Below are 16,145 nucleotides of genomic sequence, written 5' to 3' on the forward strand. Positions count from 1 at the left end.
GCAGGGAAAAGTGGAAGGAAAGAGAAGAAGAGGATAATCAGCAAGTTGGATGGACTCAATTACAGGAGCAATGGGTGCACTATTAGAAGACCTGAAGGAACAAGTTCAGGACAGATCTTCCTGGAGAAAACGTATCTATATGGTTGCTGAGTCGACACCAATTTGACTGTACATAATCAATCAAACAACTGGCAATGAGGTAAAATATTTTTAATAAAACCAGCACTGTTTTCATGCAAATGTTTTCTTAAAAATTGTATCAAATACTCTCACATGATTTTGCCTTTGAAAAATCAGATTAATGTCAACAAGCTCAGCAAGTATTTTGCAGGCAAGATAGTTTATATTTAAATTTATAATACCAATAATATATCTGAAAGTTGGGGGAAGGAATCACAGTTCAAATATCAAGAGAATTGGAGTCTCTGCCACCCATATTTTATAGCCATAGTCAACTTAGCACTGGGTAGTATTTTAAATAACTAGTTATGATTTCTCTAAAAGTAGGAAGAATTAGCAGATGGTACATTTAAGCTTTTGAAAAACTTCCTTCTTTTCCCCACAATTTGAAAACTGATGAGTGAAGGAAAATCTAACTGCAAAGAGGCAGTAAAAATTATTTTTCTATGAAAGCTGTCAAGATACAAACAAGATACTGTTATTTCACAATTTTCCAGAAGTGCAGAAAGTTTATAGAATATAGTTCTAGCCATAGAATTCTGTTTCCAAAGAATATGCTTAATAATAAACAAAAGCTTAATGGCGCTTCATTCTGAATATTATCACATTGTTTGTCCTCAATGGTTTGAATAATTTTCACATTTATCTCAGAAAAAGATATGTTTAATACTATGAAGCTGCTGAATAGAAGTGCACTGATTTAAGAGAAACAAAATGTATTATGCAAGGTAGAATCAATTGGACAAAATAAGGAAATAATGCAAATTGTAGCCAGATCTCATAATTCAGCAGTTTTTGGGAATTAAATGACTTCCCTTGGATCAGAATTTATTTTTATCTTTAAAACAATGTATTAGTGTTTGTTATAATGCCAAGTTTATGCTTAAGCCAAGGACCGTTTACATATGGTACCTCAGTTGTATACTTTCTAGGTTCTGCTCAGAGTTGTGAGAAGGCAGGGAGAAGTGAGGGCCTCAAACGAACCATGTTTGCTAGGGGAGAGCGCTGTGCACCATGGGGCAGCCTTGGGGGGACGGCAGGAGGGAGGATGGGCAGAAGGCACACTCGCACCAGAGTGGAGAGAAACGGCAGGGGGCGGCTGTCGGGTCAAGTGGGGATTGGAATGTGTATTGCGCTGATTGGATTCGGAAAGTGGAATGTCTGCGGTTTTGCGGTTAATTAGCGGCGCTCCGGGGCGGTAAAAAAGGTGAGATTGTGAGCCAAGCCCTCGTAGGAGCGGGAGGACAGATAGGGGGTATAAAAACCTGTCAGACCTTGCTTCGGGGTTCCTCCATTGCTGCGGGAGGGACCCACCTTTGCAAACGTGCCCAATAAAAACTTCTGTCTACTGGATAACCGAACCCGTGTCTGTCGTTTTCTGACAGAGTCACTTCCTTAACAATATCATGTTTATCGTACTACTCTCTGTGGGAATATTGAGAAGTACACTTATAATTGTACAATTAATATTATATAATCATTACTGATATGGAGAAGATGACTCAGAGACCATTCACATTAATCATGACATAGAGGTCCATGTAAGGACAGTGGGCCTGGAACACTAGCCCACCTCCAAGACTGCATGGCTTCCCTGTCCCAGCGTCCTCATATGTGGACATTTGTGAGGCAAACACTGTAAAAACTGGAACTCAATCACGCCTCATTCCACCTCCCATAGAAGCCTCTTGATATAGATTTACTCCAACAGGTAACCATGCTCCATGCATGGATTCTGTAATCAGAACTGAGAAAATGATGAGGTTTTCATTGACATTTTAATTGCAATTAATATGTAAAGCGAAATGTAAAAAGCTTGTGTACACCTATTTTTTTAGAATACTGAAATTAGACATGTAAGATATTAAAATGTCTAGTGTGAGTAACTTAGGTGTATACAGCTTTAGTTCAAAATAAGTATCACAGGCTGAATCAGGGTTAAATTGCAGAATCATCTGAGTATGTAAAAAAGAGGAAGACGCTGACATTATTTGAACTACAGCATCTTTTCTGGTAACTGCATTGGAGGAACAGATGTTGCCTGAGTCAGAAACTGCCCAAACTCTATCCAAAGTACCAGATAAATTAATATGCCTGTAAAAGAGGCATCTAACCTAAACAAATTTTTATGACTGACTGAATGTGTATCTCCTGTGTGCATGCACAGATAGAACATGCCTGTGTTGGACATGTCTGAAACAGTAGCAGTCCACAACAGTAGCAATCCAGCAGACTAATTAGTAAATGAGGAAACAATTGCCTCAACTTGAGCTGCAAATTCTCCCTCTCAGAAGCTTGACCCACTCACTCAGTCAGGGATATAGTCAGCAACTGCCTTATATCACTCCCGACTCTTAATTATCTAATAAAATGCATTCAGGCCAGCAGTGCCCTTCATACGGAATATTTCAGATGACGATCTTCCCTCTCCTTTAACCAGCAGTGTTCGTGATTAAGCAAAATCTATCTTTCCATCAAAATATGGTCCTAACTGGAAGGCAACACTCACAGATCTTTCAAAGGTCCAGAACAGTAAAGAAAATCACATTTTATTTATTTATTTATTTATTTATTTATTCAGTCAGTCAGTCAGTCAGTCAGTCAGTACCCCACCCATCTCCCCCCAATGGGGGACTCTTTATATTATATTACAGGTCAGGGGACAATGTAGAGATGGCTTACTATTAGAGACCACTTAATTCTTGCGTTTGAGGGGAAAAATCCAAAAAACATCAACTAGTCGGAACTCACCAACGAATGGATGGATGTCGCCCCTTAACAATGGGCTGGTATCTGCCATTTTATTGGCAGAGGCGGCCCTGAATTGGATGGCAGGCGTGGAAATAGTGGAAAGGGCAAAGTGCAGTAACAGAACTGCGGGAAGTATGGTAGCCATATTCTTTATTTTACTTTGAAAGAAGAAAGGAAAGATCAGTTTCAGCTGGCATTTACCGGAGCAAAGCCTGCTTTAAACGAAGCGACCTTGCTACCTCCCTGCGGTGGTGGCATGAGGTGTATTCTTCTTTACAGGGCGGAGCGGTAAATAAGTATATACCGTAGGGCACCTGACACAGAGAGCCCGCCCTCGCCCTCCAACAGGAGCGCTGCCAGCGGAGCCCTCAGGAAACCCGCGCGGGGGCCGCTGCAGCCCGAGGGGGCGGGTTCTCCCTCCCGCCTTCTGCTCCTCACTCGGGGCTGGCGCTGGCGGCGGGGAAGAAGCCGCTTAGCGCCTCGGCTTGGGGGAATTTCTCTCTGCTCAGCCCTGGTGAGAGCGAGGACGACTCCGCCGACATGGCAGCTCCGCGGGGCTGCTGGCTAGTGGTCGTTCTCGCCACTGTCGTACCTGACGTGCAGGTAAGGCTGCGCGGGGTCTTTCCATATCCCCGATCGCGCTCCCGCTCGGTGGCTTCTACTTGGTGGCGGCCAGTTTCGAAAGCTTCTGCAAACAGCTAACCAGACGTGTACAAATCAGTCCAACTTCTGACATCTTTGTGCGAAATGGCGTGCGTGTGTATTGTGAGTGTGTGTCTTTCTGCACATTAACTGATTATGTGTCGTCAAGTCGTTTTCGGCTCCTTAGCGACCACATAGATAGATTTTCTCCATGATTCTTTCCCTCCCAGGAGCACCCCTCCCCCGTATCGATGAGGCAGCACGGCAGAACTTGGGGGGGAGGTGTCTTTACATTGGCACTACTGCATATTGTGCAAATAACAGCGACCTTAACTGCTAAATCTGCATTTCTGCGCTCACTTATCTGGGAATGCCCCCACTGAACTCTTGTCTTCCTTGCATAGATCCTCATAGGGTAGGGTGGAGGATTAATTGCACTTAATTCCTATTGACATTAATGGGGCTTAAAATAGTCATTGTTAGCCTTTCCCATTGATTTCAGTGGATCTCAACTGACCTAATCTGCAATCAGTTCACTGTTGTTTCGTATTCATGCTGGGATCCTAAACAAATATTCTCTGAAACAAGCTCTGCTGGATAGTTGCACACACTGTACTAAATCATAATTTTGACTTGTTGATTTCAGCATAATGTGTTGTACAAACCTTGCCATGTATGGTTTGCAGCCCATCATTTATGGTTGAGTGTATTGTGTAAATGAAAGCAACTGATTATGGATTATTTAATGAACAGTAGTTTAGCAACTATGGATTAGTGTGATAAATGAACTAGGCAACTAAGTTTAATGGAATTAACTTGAATGCTCAAGTTGGCCTTTCTTCCAGTAATTGTAAAGATAGAACAGTGATTTGCAAGTGGGAGGGAATCATTTGTTTCATCATAAGTGCTGTAGCACACATGGAGACACAAACAGTATAAACCATTTAGAAAAAAAACAGAAGGATTGGGACTGAAAGAAGTAAATAAGCATTGATTTATTCCAGCAAATCAAAAGCCCTCCTCAGAAGGAACATACATTCTGGAAAGAGTAGCAAAATCAGTTTCAGAGAATTAAAAAGGAGTCATTCTTTTTAATGCTTCCAATTTCCTTCAGCTCTGTCTTACCTAAAACAAACCTCATGTTAGTGTTTTTACTTCAGTAAGTTTTGAAGTGAGAAGGAAAACAGGCCATTCCTAGCCAACTTTTTCAGGATATGTGCACCCAGTAAGGCTTTATAGAGGAAGATTGTTACAGCATATAGTTTGCATGTGCTGAAAAACACAGTGTTAGAATACATACAAAGCACAGCTATCCATTTACTCATGTTTGTGTTTTCAAATCTTCATTGGGAACAGACTGTGGTGGTTTTCACTGCTCTTGGTCTTTGGTAGTATACTTCCAGCTGGAAAAGTCTCCGGTGATGTGGCTTTCACCACTTCCCTTGGGAAGCTACCCTATAAACTAAACTCTGTATTTAAACATTAAGATGTTTGTATACGTGTATATATATATATATGTATGTATATGTATATATATATATATATTATATATAAGTGTGTGTGTGTGAGAGAGTCTCTTGTTTCACTCCCTCTGATGTTTGACTCTATTATTATTAGTTACATCTCAATCTTTAAAAAAAAATCCTTACAGAATTATTTTAAAATATTCAAGAAGTAATTTGAGCAACCCTGGATAAAATGTGATAAATCTGCAAGAAATTAGGAAGAAATCAATGTTGTTCTTCTATGAAGGTCAAGTATATATATTATTAAACAATTTTGTGCTTTTTAAGTGTAGTATAAGTCAACTAGCTTGCAACAGTATATGGTAGTGCTATATCGCTAGTTTAGAATTGTGCTGTGAATCAGGAAGTAATTGTGTTGAATTTTACCTCTCCTGTTAGCATAATCGATAACCATAAATCATATTCAGCCACCTGTCTGTAATATTTCTCAGCAATATTTCTTAGCTTCTCAAGAGTCAATATTGGACCAAGATATATATTGTTATGGGAAGACCATATAATGTGTATGAAGCGCTTTGAAGACTCAGAGATATGCCGATGTTGGTGTTCATTGCTCTTGGTACTTTTCTTGCAGACATTTCCTTACCAATCTGTCTAACATTGTCAGTACTTTGACGAAGTTACAGTGATGTTTGGTGTTAAAGCACTGACAGTGTTACCTAAATTGGTAATGATATATTTACAAGAAGAAAACCAAATTCAGTGAATACCAAGATCTCAACACTTCATCTCAGAACATTTAAAAGTTCACTATAATTACTATAGTGTAATTGCACTATTTTTTACAGCTATGTATAGTTCCAGATTCAAAAGGCAAAGTATGATTTGGAGCATGTGTGAATGTGTTGGGAACATCATAAACCCAACACATTTTTTCCTGGAATTGTGTATCACCAGCAGAGGGCATATGCATGAGCCCAGGAAAAGATATAGCCACTTTAAATTGTTCCCAGCACATGCCACATGTGTGCCCAGGTGCATTCTGAATCGCATTTTGCCTTTTGAATCTGGATCTCTGCACAGATCTATTATTTTTACACTTGTGACTCTCCTGTTATGTCCAAGACCACCATCTTAAACTAGGCCTGATGTTTTTTTTTTTTTATTCATATATGAACAGAAAGCCACAACTGCATTATTTTTATTCGGTATACATTGGTACATATTTTACTATCATCTGTTTTCCATTTTACCTTATTAGTGATTTATATTTAGTCTTGCCATATGTATAAAAAACAAAACTATATTAAGCATTTTATAGAGAGAGAGTGCGCAACAAAGTAATGATACAGTAAATATTAATATTTTAAGAATTATGAAGGTTAATAAGGAAAAAAATTAAAAGTTAACAGAAATAAGTCTAACTCATTAATACTTTTATAATGCTCAATAGTTTGAAAGTGTTCTCCAGATTCAAAGTTGAGTGAAGTACTAAATTGTACAAGAATTCTGTAAATATTAAGAGAAGACTAACATCCAGACCTAAAATTATGAATCTGACACCTCCCACGTTATTTCTGAAACTTTTGATTGAACCCATGATGTATAGTTAAAATGCAGCTTATACAGTGGTGCTAGCCCTCTTGGTAAAGCTTTGACATCCCCCCTCCCCCCAAGATCAATGTGCTATATAGAATGGAAGGATCCTCAACAGGAAAAGCATCAACATTAATCTATGGGACTTTATAGAGACAGAAAATGATTCCAGCCTTTTAAATTCCTCCCATATTAGTCAAGTCTTATAATGTGCAGTTATTGATGCACTAGATATAATTGTTGCAGTTGGGGTGCACCAAATAGGGAAAAACATGCAGCAGCAGCTGTAGTATCTATGAGAGAAAGGATAAATAATGCCTGACAGAATATTTCACTAAGCACCATATCGTGTTCTCTTATATATTAGGTCCTGGGCCAGTGAGTGTCAGTCGCTTTGGCTTTACAGTTAACTGAGAGAAGAAGTCACAAGCAGAAAACTCTTCTTGACTATCTCCACATTACTCCTTTGATTTCAAGGTCAAGGATGAAACACATGACATACAGTTTGCTTTTTTTTTTGCACTGGAATAAGAAGAGGGAATGACTGGAAACCCTCATCTTTCTGTTCTTTCCACCAATCATACCAGGGTTTTTTGTGTGTGCGTGTGTGGATACACTCTGAATTTGCTTTATGGATGTTTAAGTTGGCATTTTTATTTTATTTTTGCATAATGCATTGTCTTCTCTTAGTTAAGAATGGAATGCATGGAGCAGGATTTATTTCCTTATATTTGTTTGATGTTGAGTATATAAGGATACCAAAATTTATCCCTTCCCAAAATTTCTTTGGATTAATCATTACAGTTGTATGTACTGTCAGCAATTCAAGTCACTACTTCCTCCCTGAGTCTTACTAAATCTTTGGATTCAACCCACATCCTGGCAACAAGTTCCTCATTCTAATTTTATAGATAGTGTGAAGAACAATATTGTTTTTCATTCCATGTATTTCAATTGTGCTTTTAGAAAAGGGAAAGGAGAAAAAGTACACAAGTTCAAAAGGTGTAAGTAGAGCCACAGATTTGTTTTTTTAATTGTGTTGCAGAAATGAAGTAACCAGTAAGGCAAAAGCATGTGAAGAAATCTTTCACATTAATAATAACCATGGTACAGAATTATGCAAAGATTGTTTTTCTCTGGATTGGCAATTCTTAAAATGTGGGCTAGATCCCTGTTGCTGATGCTCTGGGCACAGTTTTAATTGAATGATGTACAAATGTATAACATAACAACTGTGAAGGCAGTTGCTGCTACTACTATTAGCAGTATACTAGTGATTAGCTGTTTTTTTAGAATTGGGAAGCTTTTTAAAAATATTTTTTCATGCTGCCTATAATAGTACAGAGAGCCAATTTGGTGTAGCGGTTAAGGCACCAGGCTAGAAACTGGGAGACTGTGAGTTCTAGTCCTGCCTTAGGCACAAAGCCAGCTGGGTGACCTTGGGCCAGGCATGCTCTCTTAGTCGTAGGAAGGAGGCAATGGCAAACCACTTCTAAAATCTTGCCAAGAAAACTGAAGGGACTTGTCCAGGCAGTCGCCAGGAGTCAACACTGACTTGAAAGCATACACACACAAAAAAAAGTGGTTGTCTGGATTTCTGCAGCCTGAATCTTGTTGGCCTATTATTAATGTGTTTTTTAAATCCTGCATTTTACCTTTTTCTTTAAGTTCATGTCCATTTCATATATTTCATCTTTAAAAGTTGCATACAATTTAGAAATAAATTAATGGGTTTTGGTGGGTTTTCATATTTCCAAACAAATATTTTTAAGTCACTGTAGCCAAAAAAATCTACCAAATATATCTGAAGATTAGAGGAGTTAAAATATATACAATAATACTTTCTATGGCTATCATAGTTTAATATGCATTTTAGGGAAGATTTTATAATATCATTTATGGGAAGAACATCCCCTAAAGGCATAATGAATTCTTTCAGATGTCTCAATGCTAACTAAACAACAAAGATATAACAATATAGAGTACTCAAACACTGAGGAACAGCCATAATGCATATCCCTTCATATGCATTCTAGGAAGGACAAAAACATCTCTCCAAACCCTGAAATCCTGCTGAAACAACCACATGTTACTTGCTTTACAGAAAGCTAACAGGGTTGGGACATATTGGGGGAATCTGTTCCTGAGAATTGGTGCAGCAACTCTTAAGGTCTGACCCTGGGATCCTTGAAGATGGTATTCCCAAAGAGTCAGAATTGAAAGGGAGCTTTCTCTTCCAGATCTTAGTTGATGGCAAAGATATCTAAGAGAAGGTGGTCCCACAGATATCCAGATTCTGAAACATGAAGGTCTTTAAAGATGGCAGCCAATATTTTGAATTGCATCTAGAAATAAACTGGTACCAATGCAGCTTTTGAAGCAGAAGTGTTCAATGGGCAAACCACCTGGCTTCCATAACTGTTTGAACCATCACATTCTGGACCATCTGAAGTTTCTTGGTGGTTTTCAAGGGCAACCCATATAGAGTGCAAGTGCAGTAACCATTGACAAAGTTTCTTGATCCAGAAAAGGCAAAAACTAGTGCACAACATGGATCTGTGCAAAACACCTCCTACTCACAGCTATCACCTGCTCTTCAAGCAAGTATGTGAGTCCAAGAGGCCCCGAGATTACAAACAAGCTCTGCACAGGGAAGTGCAACCCTATTTAAGGCCAAAGATAGAGTATCTCTGGAATTGGGGAGCTTCTTCACACAAAGCTACTCTGCCTTTCTGGGATTGAGTTAAGTGAGACATCACATGACTGTGACAGACTTACTTACCTCACATCTGCTGTGATCGTTAAGTGGATCACCCAAGGTCATTAAGCGAGACATCACGTGACCGCAGTTTGCAGTTTTACTGCTGGCTTCTCCATTGACTTTGCTTGTCAGAAACCGGCTGCAAAACATGCAAATAGCAGTTACATGACTGTGGGATGCTGCAATGGTCATAAATGCCTGCTGGTTGCAAAGTGCCTGAATCATGACTGTGGGGATGCCGTGACAGTTGTAAGCATGAGGACCAGTTATAAAGTTCCTTTTTCAGCAACGTCGTAACTTTGAACAGTCACTAAACAGGGCAGTCATTAAACGAGGAGTACCTGTAATTTTAAATAGGACAGTTGGCCAGAACTCTTAAGTATGTGAAAAAGAGAGACAAATACTGCCATTATGTTGCTCTTATCACCACAATAGGCTCAGACCTGACTCTCTCATGTTTGGTCAGACTCATTTCTCATCTTTCACCAGTGGTCTCCAGGCATCTCCTCTGTCACTTCATCTCATGGCGCAGTTTGGTAAATAAGGAGCTCCTCTGGATTGGAAGTCAAGAAGAAGCTGCTTGGGTGCAATCCCATCCAAGGCCACCAAAGCCTCAGCAGGACTCCCCACCTTTGGTCTTGGCAAAAACCTTGTGTGACCTTTGGAAACCAAGAGGATCCATTAGGCACCTGGGACACTGGACCTATATATGTGGGACACATACAGGTCCATCTTCCCTGTGGAGATCAGTAGCCCCAGTCAACTCTTTGGCAGTCAGAAAGTGATATAATGGAAGGCCTATCTGCACTTACAGTTTAACCTGCTCCTGACTTGTGCTCATGCTGGCTTGACTCTAAGCCAGTTTAAAAAAATCCTGTCCAGACTGAGTCAATTTGGTAACGCTTGCAAGTGTTCAGTCCAGACTGTAGAGTATCACATCTGCCACTGGACACTTCCCCTTCTGCTGCTGGGCCTCCCCACCTTTCTGTTCCAGAAAAAGCAATCGCCAATAATTTTCTTTCCTCTGCGTGGGTCTTTGTGGACATACATACTTTTATATGTGTCTGTACATTTTACACACACACACACACACACACAGAGTTAAATGAAATTTATGTTTACAGGGTTAAAGCATCAAAGGTAGAAGGTTTTCACTCCAGCTCCCAAACAGCCCATAGGTTATGTGAAAGTTCAGGTGACTGGAAATATGATTAGGAAAAAAAGATAAAGGAACTGAAAAACTCAGAAAGAAAATCAGTAATTAAAAACAAAAGTTCCTGCTAGGTTTGAAACCAGCAACATTTGGGGTACAAGGTGAAAGTTTTACTAGTTCTGCTGCTGTAACAGCCAGGATGACAGGAAGGTCCCAAGGTAGCAGAGCTAATGCTAAGCAGGGGCTCATCTGAAGAGGTGGTCCTTCCCCTGCAAGGCAGCCAATCAGCTGCTGAGGTGTGGGCTGCGGCCAAATGCCAGGGCTCGAGCCCAAGTGGGTAGGAGTGCTGGAGCTGACATGGGGAGGAAAAAGGTACTACTGTTCAAGGGGAACAGGAAACATGAAACCTGGTTGGGCACACTTCCAAGAGGGATTCACGTACATATCCCCACTCACCTATCCAAGTGTCAGTAATATAAGCCAGATCTACCCTCATCCACACTGGGGAGAGATTTATTATAGGCAAACCTAGTATGAAACAGTTGAAGCCAGATCCTAGAGCCTCTAAGAACACAGCACCCAGAAGTAGGACTGCTCTCAAGTGCCCAGTCCCCCTTCCCCGAGAGTGGCCTGCTCAATCCTCCTGCAATTTCTCCCTCTGCCCATCACTGTCCTGGTCCCAATCCCTTCTTCTTTACCTCTTCTAATTCAGCATTCTCCAACCTCTGGGCATGCCTATCAGGGTCTCTCCATACCACCTCTTTCATTCCTTTCCAACCACTCCTCTTATATTTCACTTCACCTCATCCAAACGAAATCACATTGTCATGGGTACACTTGACAAAACCAGCAAGTCACTTGGCAACCCTACCAGTCAACTTCTACCCCACCCCAGCTCTAGATTGCACCCATTCCCCCTCCCCAGATCCTGGCTCTTACCCAAATCAGGGGGAGGAATTAATTGAAGTTTATTCCTGGACTCTTATTCTGGGAGCCCTCCTTCTGAACCTCTCTACCTCTTGCACGGAGAGGCATGATCAATAAAACTTTCTGTGATACATCTGCAATCCTGTTTCTTTACTTTGATTAACACAAGGTTCTTTGAGCGCTTCTGTGTCTCCCTTATTTCAGTGTCCTTATTTAAAGCATTGTGCAAACATAAATTATTGTTTAGATCCATGGTAAATAAAATGTCTTTATATCAGGTTATCTGTAAAACTTATTTTTCTAATTACAGTATTATTATTCCTGAATTATCTGATACGTTCATACAACTGAATGAAATATCAAACTGCTTATTTAATCATTAAAAATTAACAATGCTGTTGCCAAAATAATAAAAAAAAAGATTCTTTTTAAATTGCCAGTACCTTTGCTTCTACAACTTAAAATTTCTACAAAATAACATGAACCGGAGCAGTCATTTCTATAATTCTAGAATAAATATTAATAACTTCCTAACATCCACTACTACCTCTTGTACAAGTGAGATCTACCTGTTCTAAAAGAAGTTACCCTAATCACCACTTAACATTTATAATTTAGTCAGAGTTAAGACATTCTATCCATGCTTGCTTATTAACAAATCCCACTGCAAAGAGTGGGCCTCACTCCTTAATCAAAAGCTGGGTTCACATGGCACATTGAGTTGTAGTCTTTGTATTTGGCTTAGCAAAATATGTGAGCTCAGCTTGTAAACATGGATTATTCTTAATGCTTTATGTGAATTATGATCACTGAGATTTAAAAAAAAATGAGTTTTTTGCTATATACAGTATGAATCTAGCAGTTTCTTTAGCATTACAACATTTAACCCTGTATATTCATATAGTGTTGAAATGGATTCATTCCACTTAATTCAGTAAGCACATGCTTAATTTTCCTAAAGAAATGGAACTTGAAACTTCTTAATTTTTTTAACATTACAGTTAAGCTACAGATATTTAGATGATTTAATTATGAGTTTCTTTATAATCTGTATTGGGTATTATACAGAGTCATTTCCTAGTGAGTCGGTTCCCTTCTACTTTATTAAAGTTTTCACATCCTTCATCTTTTTAAAAGAGGAGAAGTGGTCTTTTTTCAGTTTGCTTTAGCTTGTTGCATTTCCTGACTATATTTGCTTTATGGGATGGAAATTTTGTGATGTGGTTTAAGAGCCTCATTGGAAAGTTGACATCATGAAAACCATTTCCTTCATGGTTTAGGAATTGTTTTGAATTACAGACCTGGAAGTGAATGTCTGGAGCAACAGAGATTCTTCTAGGTCATATCTGAGAACATGAAAGGTTTTGTTTAGACTAAGCAGCTCCTGAATTTTTAAGTATTCATGGGCATCTGGATTTTGGATGAAATAGACAGAACACAGCTTCTACTCTTAGGTCTTTAAATTAGGCAAATGCTTAATTACAATTAATGTTGATTACAATGGTGATATAATTAATATTCTATATTTCAGGTTCTTTTTCATAAGTAATAGGCAATTCTTACTTGCTAGTGCTACATTTTTTTCAGTCTTATTAAATGAATATAACTCATAAATGTAAGATATATGAAGGTAAAATCTATAGGGGTAAGGATATGAAACATTTATATAAGGAAGAAAGTGGGCTTTTCTTTAATCTGTGATCCCAGCTTTACTATTATATTGTGACAAGAATGCTCATTCAGTTACTATGCTAGCAATGTGCTTTTCAGGCAGACTGCCTACAGTGACATGACTTTATTTGTTCTTCTTCTACTTTAAGTTAAATAAAAAGTAAAATGCCCACATAACTATTCTCAAGATTGAAGAAAAGTTCTTTAGTGATATCATAAGTAATTAGAAGATATTACATCTAGACTGCAACAATCCAAATGGCTACTAGATGGTAGGAAAAAGTTGAGGTTTTCCCTGTCTTTTTGCTATAATATAGTAGTCATCCAGACTGGAACTTTGGAGATTTGTTTACAAGAAAGTTTAAGCATAACCTGTTGTTTTGTAGCCTCTGTGAGATATCCTATATACTCGCAGATAAGCCAAGAATGTTAGGTGCCAAAATACACCCAAAAAATTGTGTTTGGCTTATCTGTGGATGGGCTTCTTATGAAAACATGCAAAAATTTTGAGGGTCAGCTTATGGCACATTTTTCATGGTATTTTGGTTAAAAATTTGAGGGTTGGCTTATATGCAAATATATGGTAGTTGTGCATGTCTCATCAATTCTTTAATAGAGCATGGTACTGAATCCAAATATTATGTGGAATGAATGGCTGTTCTTCTGTTCCCAGCAATTACTGTCCTTTAAAAAAAGAGAGAGCTGTAGTTCCAGTGAACAGAAGGGAAGTCCTCTTCTGGTTGTAAAGTGGAGCCTCTTACCAAAACTAAAATTATCTTCCAAAGATTAGCCCTACCCTTTTCACTTCCATTTTGGATATACATACACTAAAGATTAAAAAGTTACTGATGGTGCAGGGGTGGGGAAAACTGTCATTCTGCTTATCCTTTTGAGCCAGATGAGTTCCTTCTTTGCAAATGGAGTTTTGGTAGCATCATAATAGCATGTCACAGTTTGAGCAAAACCATTGCTTTGCATGTCACCTGTAATCGAAAGAGTACTGATACTCTTGCTATTGCTACCATTCTCATTCTGATAGATGGGAAGAGGGTTATATTTCCCCAGCAGTGTACTGCTCTTTAAATAAATGTTTAAATGTTAAAAATATTTTGAGAAGACCAATGAATAACAAAAGTAGTTTTTCATTCTATAATCTAGCCACCTGGGCTGGAAATTAGGGTCCATTGGCTAATAGCTGATTTCCAATGTAACTAAGAAACTAAGAGTGTTCCACCAGCATCTCATTTAAAAAAAAAAAAACACCAAAACTAATGGGCCTTTACTAAAAACACTGCTCCATCCTGCACAACATCTAATTATTTGTATGCTTTAAAGATGCCAGGTTTTTAAACTCCATCTGGAACTTACAGCTGCTTATCACAGCAGGCTGTGTCTTGCTAAATTCAAATTGTTATGGTTACCTTCACACAACAGGTGGAGTTTAAACAAACAACTTTTAAAATGATCTTACTACTATAAAAAATAATCTACAAAATTATTGGCTCAAATGGATCTATCAAAAGACTCATGGAAACTCCCTAGATTGCTCTGTCAGGTTTTATTTTCCTCAGAAAAGGAGGAATAGTGCAACTCTATCCTCTATCAATAATGTATCTTGCTCACAGTCAACTGAGCGAAAAGTAAGTTTAGTGGCCTGTGATACACAATTTTTTATGCAGAGAGATTGCTTAATAATTTTAAAATATTTCTCAAAAATTCTTTTAAAGGTAGCTAGTTGGATTCTGCTGATGCTGTAGTTTTCTGTTGTATGTACTGACTTCTTTAAGTTTGGTATGTATTTTTATGCTGCTGGGACAGAGGGGGAGGATAAGATTAGCAGTATAAAGTTAGGGTTTTTCTAGCTGTGATTTGTGCTAGCCAGGATTCTTAGCTCCAGATCTTGTAAACAGGTGTGTCCCACGTGGAAGCATGAGTGTAATCAATTTGAAAGTAGCATTTTACAAGAGCATATTCTTTTTGGCAGTTTCTTCTATGGCAGTAAAATATTTTATTTGTTAGCATGATTAATCAATGCATGTTTTATACATTTTATTTAATGTCTTCTTCTTGTGTACTAATTTGTTAATTGATGCATTTTACCTTTTGTTATTTTATTAATTTGAATCATTTTGTACTACGTCCAGGGGACTGTTACTGGATGCATGTCCACAAGTGGTTAAGGTTTAAAAAAAAAGTTTTTTTTTTAAAATAGTAAATTAGCGTGAGGGGAGAAGGGATGCCAGACTGCACAGGTAAAGGGAATTCTAGTAGTCCCTGTCTGATACAGAAGAACCATTTTATTATTCTACTAACATTGCTAAAATGTTTCTGATTTGTCCATCACAAAGTATACTCATTACTAAATATAGTTGAACTGAAGCATTCCTTGCAAAGGGAAAAACACATCTGGTTTAGAAGTTAAGACTGCCATTTTCTACATGCTTAAGCTGGAAATAAGTCCCATTGAATTAAATGGGGCTTTATTCTGGGTATAAATACTTATACTGCAACGTATTACTGTATTTATGTACTGTATTGTACTATAAAGCATTGAAAGTCCAGTAATAAACTCAGTCAAGATAAGTAATAGACAAATACTCATTTTATTGTCCAGTCCTAGTATAGAAAGTGAAAACAGTCTTTTATTGCTTACTGGGGACTGCCTATCGAGGAGGTAAATGATTTTGTTATACAAAATACTCATATTGTCTTCAAACAAGGTGGAGGTTGGTTTAAACATGTAGCAACAAGAGTTCCTTTTGTTATAAAGTTACGAGAATAGGTTTATGAGTTACTTCAGTACTACGAAAAGAAAAAGGGAACTTTCTTTAGTATCCTTAGATTCCCTGCTATTTTTTACAGTTTGACGTTGTATTCTTTGGAGTTTTGCATATTGTTCCTTAAAGTAGAGGACTTTGCCCCTGCTTAACTATAAGTCATTGTTAAAGTCCCTCAGATAAAGAGGAACTTTCATGCTGAACAAAGCATGATTTTTTTC

General features: G+C 38.3%; 1 protein-coding gene across 1 annotated transcript in view; it reads left to right on the forward strand.

The window, feature by feature from the left end:
- Positions 1-3,105: 3,105 nt before the first annotated feature.
- Positions 3,106-16,145, forward strand: part of TNFRSF11A (TNF receptor superfamily member 11a) — a 40,224-nt gene continuing 27,184 nt past the window's right edge. The window contains 1 exon segment of the mRNA XM_007429877.4: positions 3,106-3,534. Within this exon segment, the coding sequence (XP_007429939.2) occupies positions 3,472-3,534 (63 nt within the window). The 5' untranslated portion in view covers positions 3,106-3,471.

This window comes from Python bivittatus, unplaced genomic scaffold (genome assembly GCF_059951505.1).
Source record: "Python bivittatus isolate LINGU-HERP-01145 unplaced genomic scaffold, Pbiv_v1 ctg000840_np1212, whole genome shotgun sequence".
Classification (NCBI taxonomy): Eukaryota; Metazoa; Chordata; class Lepidosauria; order Squamata; family Pythonidae; genus Python; species Python bivittatus.